The 16,936-nt window shown below is 38.8% G+C and overlaps 2 protein-coding genes across 11 annotated transcripts in view; one reads left to right on the top strand and one right to left on the bottom strand.

Annotated features, from left to right (window-relative positions):
* Positions 1 to 13,156, bottom strand: part of dennd1a (DENN/MADD domain containing 1A) — a 32,917-nt gene extending 19,761 nt beyond the window's left edge. Inside the window, exons 1-6 of one of the 7 annotated variants that reach the window (XM_051072714.1) lie at positions 12,959 to 13,056; positions 9,039 to 9,103; positions 4,569 to 4,612; positions 4,188 to 4,237; positions 2,281 to 2,400; positions 1,566 to 1,635 (exon numbers count right to left, since the gene is read on the bottom strand). In XM_051072714.1, coding sequence (XP_050928671.1) covers positions 1,566 to 1,635; positions 2,281 to 2,400; positions 4,188 to 4,195 — 198 coding nt within the window. In that variant the 5' untranslated portion in view covers positions 4,196 to 4,237; positions 4,569 to 4,612; positions 9,039 to 9,103; positions 12,959 to 13,056. Of the gene's footprint in view, positions 1 to 1,565; positions 1,636 to 2,280; positions 2,401 to 4,187; positions 4,238 to 4,568; positions 4,613 to 9,011; positions 9,142 to 11,113; positions 11,300 to 12,958 lie in introns of those variants that run through there. The other 6 variants (XM_051072713.1, XM_018699145.2, XM_018699147.2 and 3 more) reach the window with 6 other exon arrangements.
* Positions 13,157 to 13,996: 840 nt separating this feature from the next.
* nek6 (NIMA-related kinase 6) overlaps positions 13,997 to 16,936 on the top strand; it is a 35,455-nt gene continuing 32,515 nt past the window's right edge. For 3 of the 4 annotated variants that reach the window (XM_051072717.1, XM_051072716.1, XM_018699156.2), the window contains exon 1: positions 13,997 to 14,137. The gene's annotated coding sequence lies outside the window, so the exon portion shown is untranslated. The remainder of the gene's footprint in view (positions 14,138 to 16,936) is intronic. The other variant, XM_051072719.1, reaches the window with a different exon arrangement.

Genomic DNA, 16,936 nt, shown 5'->3' on the forward strand with positions numbered 1-16,936 from the left:
AAACACATGATCAAAAATTAATGTGTGGTGTTGTGTGCATGGCAAACACACAAACATAACTCCAAAGTCAAATGGATTTCTTGGAAAACAAGATGCACAGTTTGCACAGAATAAATACTGCAAAGTCATACAAGACAATGACACTTAATACCTTTATAAACTCTGTCAGCAACGTTATCATCACACAACAATAGTGCTGAATGATTTATCGAAATTGAAAGGCATTCGCGATTTGACCTAAAACGATTTGCAAATCGCAAAGGCTGAGATTATTTTTATAGCAGAATCAGTGGACGCATCTGTACACTTTATTTTAGCTGCCTCACAGTTCACACACAGAGCACTGCAGGAGCAACAGAGTGACAGGCTGTAAACTTTACAACCACATCTGGTCTTAAAATGACCACACAACCTAACTAACTGTGGAATTAGATACTTGATGAAAACGGAGAGCAAAGTGACAGCGCGATGCAGACTCTGATTCTCTCCACTCCAGTGTCACGTGAGAGCTGCATGCTGTCTGCAGCATACATGCTGTCGCTATACACATCTCCGCTAAAATTAAAATTCTTGTCGCTGACATTATAAAGTTGCAAAATACCTGGTTGAGCCAAGAAGGAGAGAGAGAAAGAAGAGAAAAAGAGAGAAAATGGTAGAATGAACTAGCTAACATGAAGTTAGGTTTGTATTTAGATTTTGTATTTTCTACCAGGACAAATCCTGTAGAGTTTTATTCAGCTGTGTCTGTCTCTACTGGCTCTCTGTGTGTGCCTGTCAGTCTCCTGTCATTCCCCCTGAGTGTATCAGCCTTTAAAGAATCACCACAGGCAGCAGTATGACCAATGTAAAGTTACTGCAAAGAAGGAAAGAGAACGTAATGCTACTGTTTGTTCTATGGTTCATTATGTGTATGTTCTATACCATTTATTGTTAGAATAAATACTATATAATTTTGGATTCATATATTTTCATCTTCATCCATGGATTAGTACACAGAGCAGTTCATACTTCAATGATTTCTTAAGTGGTAATGCTCCGTCACATGTTTTACACTTCAAAACATTCATGGAAAAAGTACATAGCTAAAGATTATATGCAGGGATTTTGATCTCAATGCACCTGTATGATCTCATACTAATGTGTAATAACATGTTCTAACATGAACCCTCAAATGCATGTTGCAACGCAAAAATAAACATCATAACTTAAACTGTTTTTTCCAACTGTCCTTTTTCCACAAACTTTCTGAAGCCCCCTCGTATATAGTGAATATATACGAGGGGGCTTGAACATATAAGTATGACTTTCAAAATTATATCTCAAATCGAATTGCAATCGCAGTATCTGTCAGAAAAAATTGCAATTAGATTTTACAGTTTAGATAATCTATCAGTGTTCTAAATAAATTCAACTTAAACAGAAACTAGCTGTCTGTACCAGTACCAATTTTTGTAGTTATCTATATCTGAGGCCAATATGACAAATCAGGGAAAATATTGGAGCTGATCAAATTCACAGCAAAGAAAGACATGATGGGACAAAACATGATGGGCACCTGTACTTACCTGGCCTTTGATAGTGTAATCTGCAAGGATATTAAGTAGTTTGTAGAAGACTTCAAACCAGGGCAGGTAGCTGAGAGAACAAAAAAGTGTTTTTTACTTTTAACAGGATGGGAGTTACATCGTTTGCAATATCACTTTGAACACTGAGGCAATTTCAGAATCTGTCAGATTAACTGACTTTGATTGACTGGTTGTTTGAGGAGTGATTGGTTTTATTGGGAAAATTTCAGCTCAAAGGAGTTACTATTTCAGTCTTTAAAATCCTCACACCACAAATGGCTACAATTGTGCTAAATATTGCCAACATTATGCTGCAGATGAGACGCCACATATGTTGATGCTGTGAATGTTATCTTCAATATTTCAATCATCAAACATCATTAATATTAAAATATTTACTCATAAATTCTCTAGGCTAACGGCTGGAGTATAGTAAATGTCAGGCTAAACATGTTTTTTTGCCAGAACTTTTTCAAGTTCTGGAAAAAGAAGGCTTTAGTATCTCTGTACCACCATTTTCCATCCTTCCTTCTGCAAAGATCCTGACCTCTGGATACCACTGGACTACCCACTGAATACTACCTTAAACTGGGGGAACGCTGACTGTAGACATACACACACACACACACACACACCACACACACACACACCACACACACACACACACACACACACACACACACACACACACACACACACACACACACACACTCACCTGAGAATGCAGTAGCAGGTGTGTGCACCTGAGGACAGACGACAGAAGCCAAACCTCTGTTTGCTTTCAATGTCAGTCAACACAAAAGTGAAGTTCTGGCCAACCTGGTTGACAGTCAGGCTGCAGGGTGACAGAGGTTCAGAGGGCAGACCGAGGAAGAGACGAAGAGGAAGAGAGAGGAGAGGGATGAAAGAGGCAATGCACCAACCTTTAAGCCTTCTGGGTTAGCAGGCACTGATCTGTGTGTAGACCCATGATTCTGAAACTGGGGTCCCTGCACCCCTGGGATGCACAGCTCCTGCTGCTGATTAGCATATCTAGCTAGCGACGATGGATACATATTTAAGTCTGTCCACTTCATCAAGTGATGCTAAGCCCAAACCAGCTCAACTGAGAAAATATGATGTTATCTTGAGTTTGGTTTTATTAAGAACAGTGATGGAAGACCAAAATATCTCATGTGTCTTCAGGTGCTAGCAAGCAATGAGGCCAGCCAAGCTAAAGTGGGATCTGATCACAAAGCACCCAGAGTTTAAGGACAAAAGATTTTTTCTGCCAAAAGGGTGAGGGATACAAGCGCCAGAAAACATGAATGGTGAACCTGGCCACAACTTCAGAAAAAGCACACAGGGCTTCTTATTTGGTGTCTCAACAGATCACAAAAAGTAAGAAACCACACTGAAGGTCTAAACTAATCAGGTTGAAAAGTTTGAAATATAAATAATTTCTACGACATCTAGGAGTACAAATGGCAGCAAACATACTTTTCAATCTGCGTGAGGATTAGAAGGAACATTTTCTCCCTTGTAACGGGTCCCTGGCCCCAAAAAGTTTGAGAACCCCTGGTGTAGACGACAGGTAAGAGTTCCTGAAGGAAATCTATATACTTAATTTTTCATTAGAGTCACCACTTAACCTGCATGTCTTTGGACTGTGGGAGGAAGCAGAAGTACCCAGAGAGAACCCATACAGGAACAGGGAGAACGTGCAAACTCCACACAGAAAAGGTGAACTGGGGTTGCTAACCACTGCATCACTGCACCACTGTGCCATCCTGTTCAATAACATCTGTGGCCAAAAGGTCACTGTGACCTTGACCTTTGACCACCAACATTTAATCAGTTAATCTTTGTCAATAATATCTCAATCAAAAAAAATCTAAAATGTCAATAAAATAAATAATATCCCTGACATCAAAATACTGAGTGAAGTTTGTAAAGACTGAGGAACACAGACATTAGTCAGTATCAGTGCTTCTTCCTGTCCTCTCTCTGTTGCAATTCCCCGTCTGTGAGCACCACTGGTAGAGAGACAGAGGGAGGACTTGTCTCAGCCAGTAATGTTTACAGGAATTTGCCAAATTTTAAGATTTGTGGCAAAGTAAGATAATCAGTTAGACTCCATAGACAGCTTACCCTTTGTTGTTTGTAACAATTCACTATTAGCTTTACCTGTGCACTGTGGTTGTATTAAACATGCTGGCAGACTGCAGACAGAACAGCTGAAAATAACTGCTTGTTCAAATGCTTGTTGAATAGGTGGTTTGACAAAGTACTTGGCCTTCACTTTTTATTTCATTTAGAGTAATAATCATAACTGCTGTCAGAGAGGAAAGAGGAGCAGCGCGCACATAAATGATAAAATAGAAAATCAGTGTGTGGCAGTGCTGCCACAAATAAAGCAATGTATAGGAAACACTGAACCTGACCAAGAACAGTGCATATATTTGCAAGTTTCACTGGTGCTCCTAGATGTAGAATTTATTCTCACTGTCTACAAAAGGCAAACAAAATGGTTGCAGTCTGGAGCCCTGTGTGTGCATCATTATGACAACTGATGATGTGCCTTTTAAGCGCAGTGTACAGTCCTGTTTGTCAAGTACAGTGTGTGTGTGCGTGTGTGCATACCTGTCCATGCTGAAAGGGAAGCAGAACTTGGGCACAGTCTGAAGAGTGTCCTATGGGACACACATGATGGATATTACAGTACAGTAGTTATATGTATGATCATCATCATGCACTAATGATACTGTTCTGTATTAAAATGAATAAGCAAGGAAACATGATATCCCTTGTATTTCCAGGTTGCCCCCATTTTCCATTTGTAACAATGAAAACACTGTAAACAAAAGTGGTGCATATACTGGTTAGGCTTAAGCGTGTGTACAATTTAGAAAGAACTATGGGGGAAGAGTTACAAACATATGAAAAAGAACTCAATCAATAGCTGTGAGGAGGGTGAAACACAGAAAAAGTGAAAGGAGATACTGTATAAGATGTGTTTCAAACCTGGTCTGTGTAATCTTCAGGGAATTGCCTTTGCACCTCTGGCCCTGATAGAAACGACAGACATAAAAATCAGGACTTAATAGAGCACATTCCTTCATTTTTCACCTTATGCCTATTGTCTATCATGTCTTTATTGCTGAATGTTGTCCCCAGCAGGTGGAGTCAGTGTCATGCTGATTCCTCATGTGAGAACAAGTGTTTGCAAATATGAGAAGGGTTCCAGAAAATGTTTAGAAATGTTAGATATCACCTCTACACATTAGATACTGGATTGTAATCCCCATGTTTTCAGAGACACGTGATATTTTGGATATCATAAATAAAACCCCACATAGTTATGAACTTGTAAATGACAAAACATCCTCCACAAATAAAACTGTGTATGATTTCCCTTAATTAATTCAAATACTGATAAATATTCCAGTTATTTTCAGTCCTATGTTAATAGACAGAAATAAAGATCAGAAGTGAATGTGTGAAATCCAGTTTTTAAAGTAGTCAGACTGAAGGAGAACTGTGTGACACAGAGAAGAGTACGGCATCTTTAAGACTGAACAGGAAATGACAAGAGGCACAAGAAATTCTTAGAAATACAGTCAACAGCCTTTCCTCAGTACCCAGGAAATTGGTCACAGACAGACAATTACAAAAACGCCTCAGAAAGAGACAAGATGTTGTCCACAAATTACCATGTAGCTTAAAACCAGCTGTTTTAGATCTTTTGGACTTATGAGGCCTTATAATGAACCAGTGTGATGAACCACCACTTATGACTCCACATTACAGTTTGCATATTTTTAGGAGTTATAAGCAACTCCGATAGTGATTACTTCCTGCTCAGACTTTATCATTTGACATACCTGTCTGAGATCCCAAAATAACAAATTCCACATATAAAACTGGAATTCACTGTCTAAAAACCAAGTTTGTGTAGCATGCATATATATTCTCTCTCTCTCTCACACACACACACACACACACTCACACTCACACTCACACTCACACTCACACACACAGAGCATTCAGAAAGTATTCAGACCCCTTGATTTTTTTTTTTCACCGTTTCAAATTTTGTAAAGTTGCAGCCACATGCAATTAGCAAATTTTAGTTTATTTTAAAAAATTGAAATATCATATTGACAAAAGTATTCAGACCCTTTACTATGACACAAATTAAGCTCAGACTTTTATTAATTATTTGAACCATTTTAGAATGATCTTTTTATTTGACTTTATTTTCATTTCATTTATTTTGTACATTACTACATTACTGTATATATTTTTTTTAACTGTTTCTGTTTGTTTGTCTTTGATTTACATTTTGTATTGTAAAGCACTTTGGAGCTGTGCTTTGAAAGTTGACATATAACAGAAGGAAAACCAATTCTGTGTCATGACTGGTTTCCCCCAGACATTTATTATTGGTTTCATCAGACCAGAGAATCTTGTTTCTCACAGTCTGACAGTCCCTAAGGTGCTTTTTTGCTAACTTTGACTGAGGAGAGTCTGTCTGGTCGCTCTGCCATAAAGCCCAGACTGGTGGAGTGCTGCAGTAATGGTTGTCCTTCTGGAAGTTTCTCCCATCTCCACAGTGGATCTCTGAAGCTCAGCCAGAGAGACCATCAGAATCTTGGTCACGTGATCACGTCACTTGATTGCTCAGTTTGGCAAGCTCGAGTAAGACACCAAGTTGTTCCAGGCCTCTTTCATTTCATTTCCAGTGCTCTGATTTGTGAAGCTCTTTTTCTTTCTTTCGTTTTTTAGTTTAGTTCAGTCAGGGAATAAATAAATAAATGAAATAAAACAGGAAAATACATGTACTGCAGTTATGTAAGTAGTAGCTAATTCAAACAGCAGTAACATTATATATTAGTACATTATTCCCTTTAACTACAGGATATTCTCCACACAGTGGTGCTTGAAAGTTTGTGAACCCTTTAGAATTTTCTCTACTTCAAATATACGACATAAAAGATCACTGGATTTTCACGCAAGACCTAAAAGTAGATTAAGAGAATCAAACTAATGTTTTAGAATGGCCAGGTCCTGACCTGAATCCAATCAAAATGTTGTGGAGGACCTAAAGTGAGCAGTTCAGGTGAGGAAACACTGTAGCCCAGAGTTGAAGCTGTTCTGTCCAAAGGAATGGGCTAAAATTCCTCCAAGCTCATGTGCAGGACTGATCAACAGTTACTGGAAACTTTTAGTTGCAGTTAATGCTGCACAAAGGGGTCACACCAGATACCGAGAGCAAAGGTTCACATACTTATGCCACTCACAGATATATAATACTGAATCATTTTCCTTAAGAATTAAATCATAGAGAATACTATTTTGTCTTATTTGTTTAATTGGGTTCTCTTTATCTACTCTTAGGCCTTAGGACAATGATGTTTTAGGTCATACTTATGAAGAAATATAGAAAAATTGTAAATGGTTCACAAACTTTCAAGCACCACTGTATATCTTTACTGTAAACTGTTTCGATTTCCAATGCAAAACAGAATGTTTTGATTAAAGAGGCATTTACTTTCGGTTTCTGATCAGACCAGGCAGTTTTTCCAATCTTCTGTTGTCAAATATTTGCAAGTCTCTGCAAATTGTGGCTTCAGTTTCCTGTTCTTAGCGGACAGGAGTGGCACCCAGTGTGGTCTTCTGCTGCTGTAACCCATCTGCTATAAGGTTTGACGTGTTGTGCATTCAGAAATGATCTTCTGCAGGCCCTGATTGTAAGGAGTGGTCATCTGAGTTACTGTTGCCTTCCTATCAGCTTAAAGAAGTCTGGCCATTCTCCTCTGACCTCTGGCATCAACAAGACATTTTCACCCAGAGAACTGCTGCTCTCTGGATTTTTTCTCTTTTTCAGACTATTCTCTGTAAACCCTAGAGACGGTTGTGTGGGAAAATCCCAGTAGATCAGCAGTTTCTGAAACACTCAGATTAGCCCGTCTGCCACCAACAACTCTGCACGTTCAAAATCACTTAAATCACCTTTCTTCTCCATTCTGATACTCGGTTTGAACCTCAGCAGGTTGTCTTGATCATGTCTACAAGCTTAAATGCATCAAGTTGGTGCCATGTGATTAGCTGATTAGATATTTGTGTACAGGTGTACCTAATGAAGTGGCCTGTCAGTGTATATTATGCAAAAGTTTGGTTTTGGGTCAGTTTTTCGAGAGTTAACTGCAGATTTGAGATTCACTGAGTGTTTGGTCATTTGACTTAGCAGGACTCCAACTTGTCAAAGCAGGAATCCCTCAGGGAATTCAGTTGTGTGGACTACTTTTGATTAAGTGCATTACAGACCTGAATATTATCAATACATTTCACTGTCGGTTTGATTCACTGTATCATCAGACAACAGGACTTTTTGTCATCCCCCGTGAAATGCTGGTATTTCATAATCACCCCAAGTGTTTTGCCTCATTTCTCCTCCTGAGAAGAGGCTTAGAAATTGCTACAGTACTTTCGCTGTTTGGAGTCTTATGTTTTTATTTAGCAAAGTCTATATCTGTGATGAAGTTGCTTTTCTATCTCCCAGGGAACATAGCTTGATGTACTGATCCTCTGATGGTGTGGTCACTTTTGGTCTGCTTGATCATGCTTTGGATGCAACTGATTCAGTTTCTGACACTTTCATTTAGTTCAGATGCCATTTTTCCCACTTTCACAATGCTACTTAATAAGCAATGATTTGCTGGAAACAGCCTTATTTATGAAAGGCAAGCATAGGCTGAAAGTTAAGTTACTTGAAAACGCCTCTCATGCCTAGATCAAATCCATCTGAACATGTGCTTCAATGACAGGGTTACAACTCAAGGAAAAATGACCTTTTTTTTTCCTTTTACAAGGGAGTTAGATAGGTCAATGCCCCAATGTTGTCTAATTTGTCTCATTGCTGACCTAAAAATAATGCAAAGTCTTAAATATTTCTATACTTCATTTTACATGACACAATCTTTAAATGTTTAAATGAGTCTTCAAACTTTATGATAATTTCCAGGTTCACATATTTACCCCTGTCATTAAAACCACTGACTGGTCTTAATGTTGTGGCTGATGGGTGTATCAAATTCTTAGACATTCACCTGCCTTGGCTAAAGCAATGACAAGGGGACGTGTTATTCTTTTGGGAGTGATGAACTTTTTGACAAATAAGTGAAATGTTCTTAGTGACTGACCACCTTTTGCAGAGCAAATAAAGTGTGGTGCTGCTTTTGTAAAAAAACAACAACAACAACAACTTTTGTACAGGTAAAACAAAATCAGACAAATCACACAAGCCTTGTGTCAACTCATATTATTATTCTTTATCTTGTTCTACAACATAAAGTCTGAAAGTTGAAATGCAATGTGACTTTATGCATATGGTAAGCTTTGATGGCTGTATTCATTGTTTATTATCAGTGTTAAACAGAAGATGCATGCAGTCTACAGTCTTACCTGTACCCACAGCCTTCACAGACTTACCAGAGCTGTGTGTGGTTGGATGGGCTACTTCCAGATACACCTCAAAAGTGGAAACTGGACTCTCCCTAGAGAGAGGATAACAGTTCATCAGTGGTTTCTTTGCATGTTATGCTTATCATTTAATGTAGCCTTCCATTTATAAATATTATATAACTTTAATTAACTAATTAAATGACAGACACAATACAGAACCAGCTAGGTTAACCTTCAAAACAAACAATTCTCCTATATTACCCCAGGCTTGAAGAAACTGTACTTCCCAGTATAATGTACTATCACTGGACTTCACAAATTAGAATATATTACAGAATGAACTAGATAAAATGCATTTCCTGCAGAAAATGCATGTGAATGCTTTGCATTCGCACTATTGCTCTTCAAATCATTATCCATATTAGTAATACTATTTTTTTTTTTTAAATCTATAATCACCTGCTGCTGGACTCAAACCAGCAACCTCGTGATCAATAGGCAACTGCTCTACCAGTTGCACCACTGAAGACCACAGGGTTCTGTGCAGTGCTAAGATCAATTGTAGTGGTAGTGAAATTGCAAAAACAGTATAAACAGTGCAATTGCAAAAAGCGTAAAATGTTCATAATGCTCTCTGTTATTAGTGTGAATGCTGAGAGCTATTAAAACCATTCAGGTACCAAAATGTTCAGCTCATTCAGGACATTCCTGCTTGTATACAACTTTTTTGTACTATTTACAATTTTTGTAATATTTAGCTTTTTCTGCAAAATTCTTTTCATTCAAATGAATGGACAGAATGTTCAAATTCTCCAAAACTTCAGCCTCTTTAAACCTTTACTACTTCAGCATACTTTCGCCTAGAAACTTCATTTAAACTTTAAACTGAACTGAAGAAAATGTTTTGGGTCCCACCTGGATGATGACATGTGGTGAATGCAAGAATAGAACATGTCCTAACAAATCCTGTGAAACCCAGGATAAGATTATTCCCAGACTACATGTAACCCATTTGCCATGAGCCACTTGATATAAGTATGATCCTGTGTGCTCTCAATTATATCTGAAATGTAACAAAGCTGTCGCACATATATTCATCTTATGTAGTTGTACCCAAACATTTAGATTTTTTGGTTGTCAGCCCAGGGTGAAGTTAAGAAACTATTTTGGATAGCTGTACCTCCAAATTCACTTTATTGTGTATTGGGATTAGACTCCAATTTTGAATGTAGAGACAAGTACATTCTTAGAAGCACTTTGTATGCCACAGGCCTCACAATATTACAAAACTGGTTCGAGGACAGTCCCCTGATTTTCTAACTTTTGTCTATTTTTCCATTGGAGAAACTAGTACATGCACTATAAGGTAGTTTTGATGAGTATGTAAAGGACTGGTCCCCAACAGCAATGTACATGAAAAAGGACTGGCTGAGAGTAAAAAGTATGAGGGTTACAAGTATAAGAAAATAACCACATGTTGAAAATTCACCTTGTTGTGACTACTGGTGTTACTTTTCCCTGTTTGTTTATGTGTTCTTTTTTGTGTTTGGTGTTTTGTGGTATGCATTATAATTGGCTTATATTGAGATGAAATGATATTAATACTACGAAGAGATAACTTATCTCCCATAAATACACCGTATAAAAAACCAACGGAATAAAAGTGTCTCAGTTTAACAGCTGACATGGTCCTGCAATATTTACATTATGTTAGAGGAGTGACATAAGGTTACAGGCAAACATAAGAACATCTGTCAAACCCCAGCATCTCTGTTCTGCACCTCAGTCCTGAAAACTAGCATCATTTAGGCAGAAAACTTGACAGTTACCATGTTTACACTAGCTGTACATCCAGAAACATGTTCCTACCTCACTGCTACTCATCTGACTCAACTTGTACCCGTCAAACATGTTTTCTTAACTTGTAAATGACTAACAGTACTGTTTTTTGTACAGTATGGAGAAGTGCCGCCAGTGTTTTTAGCCTGTGTCGCAACAAGTCAGGGCCTTGCACGGCACTGTCCAGTGACTCACTGGAGCAAAGCTAACGAAGCAGCCGGCTGTTAACAGCTTCAGTTAGAGCAGTGGATAAACGTTCTTACCTTATGCGGGACCCCATCCTTATCCTCGCCCTGCCGTCGCTGACAGCAGATAACAATGGGCAGACGCGTCTGTCCGGAGATGATTTTCTGTTGCTAGCCTGTCACATACTACGCCATGGCCTCTCTACACGCTTAGATCACGCTGTGCATCGCGCTGAACTCTGGGAGTTGTAGTTCTATTCTGGAGAACACGTAAATTCATAATAAGGAGTAACATAGTACAAGAAACTACAGCGTCCATAATGCGTGTCGTGGATGACGATTGAGTCGCATGACTAAATACATGGCCAATATGGTCGATCTAGTTACCGTTATTTTCCTTTCCTGATTAACAACCTAATTTTACTTAGTCAAACCAGAGTCAAGAGGTAAATTACTGATATTATGTACAAATATTTGTTGTAAATAAATTAAACAAGACCACACTTTTATTGTTGTAACTGACCTTTAAAAACATGAGAAATATTCACTGAATTATGATAATTGTATGTGATACAGGCTTAAACTAATTAGACTAAATGGAATAATCATCATTACTTGATGCATAGTCAATGTAGAAACCTATATTCTGTATAGAATACAGAGTTTGAACATGGCATGGCCAAAACCAGGATTGTGTTGCTTGGAGCTTTTGTCGAAAAGAAATGTTTTTATCGGGTTTAGCCCGAGTCATTACTGACTTGGGCTTACAGTTATGTTTATCATTAGGGGACACCTTTTTATGTAAATCTTATTTTAATGTAAATGTCAGGAAAAATCAGAGGAAAAGAGAGAAGGCCCGTCGAACAACACTTCTGATTTTTAGTGTCAGCATTTTTAGCATCTGTACCCTCTTTCTCTCAACCACAAACTCATAAAAAAGGTTACTGCCATCCTGTTCCATTTCTGTTATTGTCCACCACAAAATATTATATACTGAAGCTGAGCACTACATTTCAAATTGTAAGTTGCTGTAGTCACTGATTGTCACGCTGGAAGACTATTTCCTTTTTGGATTTCCACCAAAAGTTCAGTCCTTGAAGGAAACCTGTTTCAGAGTGCACATGACTTGAGACTGGGGCAACTTTTAACTTTTCAGCAGAGCCGTGACCTGAAGCACACAGCCAAGACAAAGCGACAAAGTGACTTCGGGTCTTTGACTATCTCCACATCTGTGGAGAGGCATTTCACAGACGCTTCCCATGCAGTCTGACAGCATGGAGGGCTTATACAAAGTATTGAATTGAGGGTCTGTAACTGTTGCATTGATGTATTTTTAGTTATGCATTAATGTGTATTTAATGTTGTAGCTTGTCAAGGCTACTTTGGGGTGTGTCACTACTGTGTGGCAACACTTCGATGTGCTTATGACAACACCCAACCACATGATCACAAAGAATAATACAATGATAAAATTAATAGTACAACAAACTTGCAGAATTTGTTCCTGTGGAGTAGAAACACTGTTAGAAAACCATTGGTAAAGAAACTATGTACAGCTGTTATCAGAAGAATAAAAGATGTTTCAAAACAGCTGAATGAATTTAACTGGATTTATTATTATTACTGTTAGATTCAGACAACTTTAGTTATGCCAAAGGGCAATTCAGTTTTGCAATCTACCCAACCACAAGACAAGAAGAAACACACAAACAAACATAGTGGCATAGTGGGCTGTGTCAAACACAACGAGTAAAGGACACTGACACCTTGTGTGGCTCCGTGCACACTCACTCACACAGGGTTCAGACAAGAGCGGTACATCCACAGCATAAATATAAAATATATTGCAAATTTCAGAATATGTATTGCACAAGAAAGAAATATGAAATGAATGAATAGTAAATAATAATAATCATGACTTACACTTCTCTTATAAATTCTTTCTGCCCGCTCTGCCCTGGCCTGCTCTCTGGACTCTGGAGGAGGTGGGTGAGAGGAGGATGTTGGCCAAGCTGACGTCCATCATGTACAACCCCTCCCACTCCTGCATGAGACTGTGGGTGACCTGAGCAGCTCCTTCAGTAACAGACTGCTACATCTGCGGTGCAAGAAGGAGCACTACTGCAGGTCATTCATTCCAACAGCCATCAGACTGTACAACACCAGACTGACCCAACACCAAACCTGCACTCCGGACTCCACTTTCTGGTCACTTTATTTGCACATAATCATTCATTCATCAATCATTCATCTACCTCAATGATTATCGCCATTTTTCCTATATTACGACTGCACATTTCACAACTGCACATTTTCTGTTTATTACAGAGACATTTTTAATGCTGATTGCTGCACTTTAACTTTTTTTACCCTTCTGTGCCTTTTATATATATATATATATATATATATATATATATATATATATATATATATATATATATATGTATGTATGTATTTACATTGCAATGCAACTTGGTCACCCCTCCTCCTTTTCTTGTCCTGTGGCAAAAAATTAAAGTGTAAAACAACGTTTAGTAACTAAACAGACACAGAGACACCCCTCCAGGAAGGAAAATTCCATGTTAATATGATACATTTTTTCATGCAGCGTGAAAGGAGAGCCTTGTGTCTGTGTTATGGGTGTGTGTGGGTATCTTATACGTTGTGTCACGTGTATAAATTCTCCCATATCATTAAACAATAGCCCAATCCCACAGGCAGGGGGCTGAATGAGGAGAGAGGGAGCTGTGACGTTTGACCTAGTTTTCAACAAACACTCGCCTCAACCTCACCACCACTTTACTATGCAGAGGTTTTAGACTCAAGTATCCCTGCTCTCATTCACTAAGACGTCTCTGCAAAACTTAGTTGAGCAGCCTGCGTGGCAGCAGCGGCACAAACCACACACACACACACACACACACAGAGAGAGAGAGAGAGAGAGAGGAGAGAGAGAGAGAGAGAGAGAGAGAGAGAGAGAGAGACTCGGAGGAGGAGTCTGTCAGTGTGAGGAGTTGCACAACAGCACGGACCAATGTGACTCGTGGAAATTGTTCAAAGCTATCGAATACTATCAGCAGGACTTTATTGACTCCTCTTCAGGTAAGACATGTAGCACTTACTATGAATAACTGTCTCCTAGCCACCGATGGCGCGTTTCAAAACAATTACCGTTAGCGTTCAGAGTTTATGCACGAGCCTTCTTTGTTGACATTATTTGTGTGTATGTATCGCATAACACGCCTCACAGACAAGGGTACAGTCTGTTATAGTCTTTTTGAAAAGGGACAAAACCCTCTTAGCAAAAACTTTGCTGGCAACAAACATTATCGCTCTGGGCGACCATATGGAAATGATATTTACCCGCTGCCTGGGACGGAAACGAGGCTGCATTGATTCCTGCTATCTTTTTCAAACATGTTTTAGCAGTTTTAAACAAAGCGCTATATGTAGCCTGTGCCATGTTAGGCCAGGACATGAAGTAATAGACAGCTGTAACAAAAATGCATAACACTGAGACTAAAATTCACTCTCATTTCACTTGGACACATGTTTCATTTACATGGCCTCTGCTAAATCAACATAATGTTCGGCTGCCTGTAGGTAAGCTAAATTAAGTTATGTGGCGTTTATCTCAACATAATCGAGCTATCGAGATATTTATTTCCTCTGTGTAGGTTATTCTTTCATAACAGGAAACCACTGCTAACTTTTCCAGTTTGTGGGTTATTTTTCTTAAAACAAAAGTTTTGTTTTTTTTAAATAAGAGAAATGTGGAATCACACCAACATTTATTTACATTGCAGTGCAACTTGGCCACCCCTCCTCCTTTTCTTGTCCTGTGGCAAAAAGTTAAAATGTGTAAAACAACATTTAGTAACTGAACAGATACAGACAGACAGACTCACACACACACACACACACACACACACACACACACACCTCCAGCAAGGAAAAGTACATGTTAATATGATAATTTTTTTTCATGCAGTGTAAAAGGAGAGCCTCGTGTCTGTGTGGGTGTTATGGGCTTATGGGTGTTTGTGGGTATGAATGAAAATGACATGCATCACATGAAATAGTAGCAGCAGGGAGCGGATGAGCACACTGGCTACAGTGCAGTGTGTGTGGTGTTGAAGGGGTGGTTGCTGGTGGTTATGAGGATGCCTGGGCATTCAAGGTCAAATAACTGGCTAAAATTAGTCACGTGTCTTCTATGACAAGGAGTCAGCGTCCTATGTGACTTGAAGGGCTGGTTAGTATCCACCCAGCAGGAAGTCATGTCTTCACGCATCCTCACTGGATATTATTAATTCAGCTTTATTGTTATTCTGTACCATTTTGACCTTTTAAGGTTTGGGAGAAGGGAGTTATATTTGGCAGCATGGTTATGAACATCTGATTTTGGATGGAGGATGATATGATATGGTATGTGAAGTAGAGCACAACCTATATTGCATTACAGAATTCCAAGATGTGCTTGTTTAGAAACAGTCAGTCAGAGGGCAACTGGACAGCAAAGTCCATTTGCAATAGAGTATATGGATAATTAACATTACATGAACATGTTTAGCTACTGCTGTTTTCTGGTAAGCCAGCTAGCCACACAGCCCTGTTGACTGCACCAGAGATGTTACATGCTACAGCTGCATCATCATGGAAGGCTCAACATTCCTGCTTGTCATTTGCTAAGATTCGCTGCTATTCTTGTGTCATAGGAAATATAATACCTTTGGATTTCTTTTGGACTGTCTGACAAATAAGGCAAAGTTATCACAGTGACATTCAGAAAACTGTGACAAACATGGTTTTCTGGCATTTAATAGACCAAACAATTTACCCATTAATGAAGAAAATAAGCTGTGGACCTGTGAGTGATAATTTAAATAATCTTTAATTGTAGTCCTAGTACATACACACAAACATTCCACCTGTCCCTGCCCTGGACATGGAGGGACACAGCCAACTCATTATTATTTCTGCATAAGGAAGATGGAGTAGGGAAAATATGAGATAAATAAATGATTAAAAGTGTGCCCTGGGGGGAAAAAAAAGGAAAAATAGAAAGGTTTATGTCTGTTTTACACTCCAATAAGTATTAAACTAATGGAATTATTCACTGATATATCCACTGCCAGCTTGGGGGCTCCATAAGTATAGACTACCAAATATAATTGAATTTGAAGTGTGCAGATAATTTGGCATAGGCTTACTTTTTTCCAAGGTGCACATGTGCAACAAGTGATATTAAGAGGCATTTACAAAATTAGGAATGGACGATAATTATCCGGCCTGATAAATTATTGGTCTTCATTGTGAAAAACGTACAACATTTTGTATTGCTCCAATAATGAAATTTAATCTGATAAATAGACCCGATAATGTAATGGCATTGCAACGCCAGCAGGTAGCACTATGCTGTGGCTAAATCATGGAAAACAAGTCTCAGTCATTGCGCTCAAAACATCAATTGCTGCACCTCAGTACTGCGCTCATATGTGCAGTTGAGAGCCAGCGTGACTTCACTTGTCTGGTCGTTTTTCTTGGTGGCAGTGGAGGACAACACTCCACAATCTTATAAGTCACCTAAAGGGTCGTCATTGCAGCAAAGCTGTATTTATTTTATTTAGCTTTATTTCCATTCAGCAGGCAACTGATGAAAGCTGTAAAACTTTCTCTAGAGATAGTGAAAAGGCTAAGGCAATAAATGACAAAGTAGTCGAGTTCACAGCCCTCGATGACCAGCCTTTTTCTGTGGTGGCGGATCAAGGTTTTACCTGCATCTCTAAGTGTATATCAGTGGACTTTCATCGAAAACATGCTGACTATTATGTTACACAAGACTGTTGCAACAGATGAGGGAGTAAAAACTTCGAAGAGCACCCTACTGCAAGCCATAGA

The sequence above is a fragment of the Lates calcarifer genome, linkage group LG9 (assembly GCF_001640805.2).
Source record: "Lates calcarifer isolate ASB-BC8 linkage group LG9, TLL_Latcal_v3, whole genome shotgun sequence".
Classification (NCBI taxonomy): domain Eukaryota; kingdom Metazoa; phylum Chordata; class Actinopteri; family Centropomidae; genus Lates; species Lates calcarifer.